The 6,324-nt window shown below is 50.3% G+C and overlaps 1 protein-coding gene across 2 annotated transcripts in view; it reads left to right on the plus strand.

Annotated features, from left to right (window-relative positions):
- The window catches only part of CD151 (CD151 molecule (Raph blood group)), a 57,043-nt gene extending 52,514 nt beyond the window's left edge, over window positions 1-4,529 (plus strand). For both annotated transcript variants that reach the window (XM_073347166.1, XM_073347167.1), the window contains 2 exons: window positions 1,888-1,974; window positions 3,140-4,529. In XM_073347166.1, the coding sequence (XP_073203267.1) occupies window positions 1,888-1,974; window positions 3,140-3,199 (147 nt within the window). In that variant the 3' untranslated portion in view covers window positions 3,200-4,529. The remainder of the gene's footprint in view (window positions 1-1,887; window positions 1,975-3,139) is intronic.
- Window positions 4,530-6,324: the final 1,795 nt, after the last annotated feature.

Genomic DNA, 6,324 nt, shown 5'->3' on the forward strand with positions numbered 1-6,324 from the left:
TGGGCTGGTTGGCTAGAACTGGGTAGAGCCTCTTGCCTGGCACTTCCCCCACATCTGCTCCTGGCCCCAGCAAGGAAGTGCAGAAGTGAAACCAATGATGGAGGGCCCACAAGGCAACCCTGGGACAGCGTAACGGAGGAACCCATGTCAGAGATGGAGTTGGGGGCTGCCTTTTTTGCCTCTCACTGCCCGCACAGCTGCCCATTTGACCTACAAGGTGGGTGCGGTGATATCTTTCATTGGACCAATTTCTTTTGAGCTACACGGAGCTCATCTTGTCTCTCTCACCAACAGAAGTGGGTCCAGTAAAAGATATGACCTTAACCACCGTGTCTAATACCCTGGGACCAATAGGGCCACAGCTGCACTGAGAGCGAGCGCCCAGGGCTTGGAGGCTGGGTTAGCTGGCAGGAGAGCCCATCGGTGGTGGGGGCCAGGTAAGCTGTGGAGAGCAAGAGACTGTGGGATAGCGGGGGGCTGGGTTAGTTCTGAGGAGAGAGAACCTATGGGGTTTCAGGGGCTGGGTTAGCTCTCGGGAGAGAGAGCCTGCACGGTGCCCCCCCAGGGTTTGGCTAAGAGGGGGTAGTTCAGGCAAGATTTTAGTGGTTTTGAAAAAATTAGACAAGGGTTGGGTAATGAAGGTAATAATGGCTCCAGAATGGGGCAGCTAGGGGTAGTTTAGATTTTGAAGTCCAATCACGGAACAAGCAAGGTCTGGGCCTCTCCACCCCAACCCCCTCTGCCTGTATATTACACTCCTCTCCCTTCCCTCTGTCTCTCTCTGTAGGTTGTAAGCTCTCTGGGGCAGGAGCCTTGTTACCCTCTGTTTGGAAGCTGCCCTTCCCCACAGAAGATCTGCCTCGCTAGATTAACCCACTTAATCATTTAAAGACCCTTGGATCAATATTCAACCAACCCTGTTGCTGCTTCTGTGTCAGCAATGGCTTGGCAGGGCTGGGAGGGGAGCAGGCTGCCAACCACGGACACAATTACAAGATGAAGGCGGGCAGTGCCTGACCTTTTTGGGCCCACGCCGCCCCACCTCATCACTCTTAGAAACAATCCTACATGGAGTTCTCCTTTAAAGGGCTTCTGCTGTTTTAGGAGACCTCGTAGCTGGTGCAAACTGCAATTCCTGGAGACCCGGCAAGGGCTTCCATGTTCTTTTTCAGGTCAAAGCCGTTACAGTCGTCGGGTGGAGGCTTTGGGGTCACTGGGTATCGATGCAGTATCCCCTGCAGGCAGGTTCTGGCAAGGACGAGGCTTTCCACATAGCTTGGGGTAAAATTTCCTCCCTGCCACCAGAACTCAACTCAGCCCCAGGCGTATGGGAGGTCATGGTCTCACCCATCTCTGGCTGCAGGGCTGATGTTGGTTTCTGTGAGGGCACTGCCTCCCCATCACCTGTGCCCAGCTGGGCTGCTGTCTTAGCCTAAGCTCTGCGGTCACTGCCTCGCTCGCTTGCCATTTGTAAGTCTGTTGCCCTGGACCTGTTGAAGCCTGCTTGCCATTTCTGGGGAGCTGCCAGGCTCCCTGCTATCACAGTGGTTACTGTCCATGCTGTACTGTTACATTTGGTATCTGTAACAAGGGTGGAAGTTTCAGAGTAGCAGCCGTGTTAGGGTGGAAGTGTAGATTATGAGCTCTCTGTGTGCTGTCTGTACAGCACCTAGCACAATGGGACATTGATGCCTGACTGGCGTTCCTGGATGCCACCATAACACAGATAAGAATAAGTTGTATCAAGGAATCCATCCTGTTAGTTTTCACTGCCATTCATTCACCCGCTTTACAGGGTTACAAACGTTGTAATGCACGAGGGGCAAGGGATTAAACCAAAACTAACTCCCATCTATCCTTCCTGTTCTCCCCCCCACACCCTTCCAGGGCGGCTGCATCACTAAGCTGGAAAACTTCATTCAGGAACACCTGAAAATTATTGGAGCCGTGGGGATTGGCATTGCTTGTGTTCAGGTAAAGGGACTGACTGACTTCTCGGGATTGGGGAAGCTTGGCTCACGTTAGAAGGACCCTAGGCCAGTGAAGCACCATCTGCTGAGCCCAGAGCATGGCTAGGGAGTTATGGCACTGATTCATTGGAAGTATGGTGTGTGGGTCTCCACAAACTGTGCTAATCTAAACTTGTGGGATCCAAGGTTCAGATGCCCTGAGCTAGTTCCCTTTCCTTGTGTCTGTGAAAACGGAGGCTTTAACTATGCTTCCGAGAGAGAAATTCTGATGCTAAAACCCAGTGCAGTGGGCTGGGGAGAGCTGAGTTACGCGTTTGCTCTGAAATGCGGACACGGCATGGGTTCTGCTGTTCTCTATTGCAGACTGAGGGAGACCTCTAGCGGGGACCCCCACAATTGCCAGCATAGATGTTGCCGATCTGGAGTAGTTTTGTGCCCTGATTTTTCCTTTTGCTTTGTCACCAGAGGTGAATGGTGCTGTGGTCTTGATACCTCTGTGAGGATAATGTGAAAAAGGGACACACATTCCAGGGGCGGTACATGTCGTCTTAGCCTGCCTGTATCTTAGAGGAAAGGTGCAGGGTATTCTCTCTGGTTCAAGATTCAGACTTTCCCAGGGGAACGACAGTGGGATATGATCTCAGTTCCCTTTTTTTCTGGCTAGTAACTCAATGGCACCAATTGGATGTCTGTGACTGGTTGTAGGGGGAGACACCCTGCTTTGCTCATCATCTCTTCTGCTGTTTTATTGAAACACAGAGCTTGGGTTTCCCAAATGCTCAGCTCATCCATTGAGCACCCATTGCAATTAAGGTCCGGTAGGAATATTACAAGCTGCTTTCTCCTCATCCTCTCTACATCCAGAATGACCAGCTCCCCTTCCAGAGCTCCTGGAAGTACAGTAAATTCTCAGATGCTTTAAATCCTAAGGGGCCTGATTTTCTGGAGGTGCTGAATACATGCAGCTCCCAGCGACTTCAGCTGGAGTTGTGGGTGCTCAGCACTTCTGAAATCAGGTCCTGCGTCAGATAGAGGAGTCAAACTGGCCTCTGTGAGAAGACCCAACTGGCGGATAGCTGTTAACCCATTAGGGTACATAGACCCATCTTTACACAGCTGCCCCTAAGCACATGTCATGTTTCTCAGTCTCTTATCTCCTCACCCTTTAGATCTTTGGAATGATCTTCACCTGCTGCTTGTACAAGAGTTTAAAGTCAGAACCGTACTAGGAGTACCAGGAAATCCATCAGATCCCCCTCTACCACCACCCTCAGTGTCTCAACCCCACCAGCTTCTACCCAGCAGCACAGAAACATCAGTAACCCGAGGACTTGCCTTCCTTATGAAGTGACTCTTGGATCATCCAGCACCTACCCTGCCTCTGCCAGAGAAGGCCACCCTCCTTAAGGTGGCACAGGACGGCCAGGAGTTCAGTGGGTTCCCTGTGTGTTCTAGAGCAATTCAACTGCAGATTCCACTCCGCTAGAAGCTTTAACAAACCAGGCCCATGTTGCAACCTCAAAGAGAAATCATCCAAGCCCTGCCGTGAGATATCAGGATTCCACACAAGAACAATGGTTCGCTCTGGCTGATAGACCACTCAGCAGCCTGTGCACCGACCATGAGAACAGATGATGTCTCTGTGCTGGGTGGGAGCCCACACCAATTCTTACATCCAGATGGTTCTCCTTGCGCCGTGCCCATGCCCTGACAGAGCTATACTCCATCTATACCTGCTCTTGGCAGTTGCTGCCATCACCTCTCTCAATCTCCCCAGCAGGAGGGTGACCTGCCAGAACTCTGATCTTGCCTGAGGTGTGACCGGCTGGGGTTACACAGCAATCTTGCCCCTTCTTCCTCAAAGCCTCCATCCCCATCAGAGCCCATTGGGGGCACAGGGGCTTTTTGCCTTCAGTGACTGGAGAGGGATGTTCAATCATTTTCTGATTCTCGCGATTTATATTTTATTTACAAAAAAAAAAGGAGGACTTGTGGCACCTTAGAGACTAACCAATTTATTTGAGCTTAAGCTTTTGTGAGCTACAGCTCACTTCATCGGATGCATTCAGTGGAAAATATTTAGTGGCTTCCAGTGTAAATGGGAAAAATTAACTTGTCCCCCCTCCTGCTCCCTGTCTGACAGGCCCTACAGTGGGCCATGAGGGGAATGTGTTGTACCTTGCCACATATGGGTGTTTAAATCCTTTGCCTTTTCAGCTGCGGGAACGGCCTACTGGAACACCACTCTCCAGAGAAACCCTCTTATGTGACAAGATACTCCCCAGCCATATGGATTAATTCTTGCCCAAGAGAGACAGATGTGGAGGCTGCAAAGGAAATGCACTAAGGGTTTTGTACAGGCCTCCCCGGATCTCATTAATCAGTTAGGCACTCTCTGGCGCTAATTAAACCTGTAACCCTGCTTTTTCATTCCTCTCACCTAATAACCTGCAGAGTCAGTTTCATGTGATCGCAAAATATACTTGGTAAATTGGTAGTACCAGGGGATGCTAGTTAACTGTCTGGTTAGTTTCAGAGGAACAGCCGTGTTAGTCTGTATTCGCAAAAAGAAAAGGAGTACTTGTGGCACCTTAGAGACTAACCAATTTATTTGAGCATGAGCTTTCGTGAGCTACAGCTCACTTCATCAGATGTTTACCGTGGAAACTGCAGCAGACTTTATATACACACAGAAATCATGAAACAATACCTCCTCCCACCTCACTGTCCTGCTGGACAGTGGGGTGGGAGGAGGTATTGTTTCATGATTTCTGTGTGTATATAAAGTCTGCTGCAGTTTCCACGGTAAACATCTGATGAAGTGAGCTGTAGCTCACGAAAGCTCATGCTCAAATAAATTGGTTAGTCTCTAAGGTGCCACAAGTACTCCTTTTCTGTCTGGTTAGTGTAAATGCATGGTGACTTCACTAGTCTCCATGGCACTTTTCAGGGCAAAAGACGTCTATTGCCACCATAGTCTCTCCCTATGGCTGTGGACCATGATGCCAGCTGGGTGCTAGCCTGAATTCCTGGCAGCTGCTGTGCCGTCCCAGGTATGTTACTCTGAATTGCCAGTGTTCCATCAGTGCTTCCAAAGGATAGACCTGGCACATGGGCATCTGGCAGGCTTTGCACACACAAGTTGGTGCAGCTGTGAAATTTACATAGCGCCTTTAGAGACACATGGGTGAAAATTTGGTCCTCGAATGCCCAAACTGGCAATTAGCTCTGAAGTGAAACTAAATCAGGATTGGATGCCTTTCTAAAAGCTTAACCATCAGAGATAGGTTTGATGTAGGAGTCACTGGGTGGAGTTCTCTGGCCTGTGTTATGCAGGAGCTCGGACCAGATGATCAGAATGGTTCCTAGTGGCCTTGAAAGCTAGCTCAGGTCTGTAGAGTGGGTGGCTAGTTCCTGAAGGGAGCAGCGTGTTCTTGAGGCTGCAGTATGAGAAACTTCCATGTGGGTTATGGGAAAGTGCTTTTAAAACATTCCAGGCCTAGGGGAGTCGGTGAGCTCATCCTTAGGGGTTGGTGCAGGGCATTGTGTTGCTCAAGAACAGCCTCTTTGGCTCACCGAGAAGCAGGTGGGATACTCAGAATTGTGTGTGGCTGGGTCCTGTCCAGCCCACTTTGGTGCAGGGCCCTGAAGTATAGTCCTTGTGGGAGGGAGGGCTTCCCATTCTAGCCACCTTTGTAGAAATCCAAACTCTCCTTGGGCTTGCCCCTGAATATTCCTTTCCTTTCGGAGCCCTCCAAGCTCTGCAGGGTGACCATGATCCTGGTCCTCCCCAGATGCTGCAGTGCTGATCCCTGTTTCACCACCAGTCACTCCTGGCTCCTTCCCATCATAAGCATTGTCAGTGACGCCCTTCCATCCCAGGAATTCACTATACGCACCTAGCACAGCGTCCTGTCTATGGTGACCCCTGCTCCAAAGGATTTACATTTACAGCAATAGATTCATGGGATTCCATGGAGCTGGATCCTATACCCTTCCATGCTCTGATTAAGTTCTGCTTCACAGAGATCTCTGTGGTCCTGGTGATGGAGGGGAGAAATCACAAGCTACTAAGGCACGTAATTTATCCCTGATGATCAGCAACTGCAAATCCCATCCCCCAAACTGATCATACTCCCCTCTCAGTCCCTTCAGAAGTTGGCCAAGGACAGCAGATCCAGGGTAGAGTGTTGACTGAAAAGCACACGTTGGGTTGTGCAGTGAAATGAATAACTCAGGGCTGCGTGGGTTGGCTTTCTTGAGAGTCCCAGCCAAAGAGTGTCTGAGGGTCCTTGGAGATGCTTCCTTTGTCAGTAAGAGTGAACAGAGGTGGGGTGTGGGTTGGGAAAGTCCG

Source organism: Lepidochelys kempii, chromosome 6 (genome assembly GCF_965140265.1).
Source record: "Lepidochelys kempii isolate rLepKem1 chromosome 6, rLepKem1.hap2, whole genome shotgun sequence".
Lineage (NCBI taxonomy): Eukaryota > Metazoa > Chordata > Testudines > Cheloniidae > Lepidochelys > Lepidochelys kempii.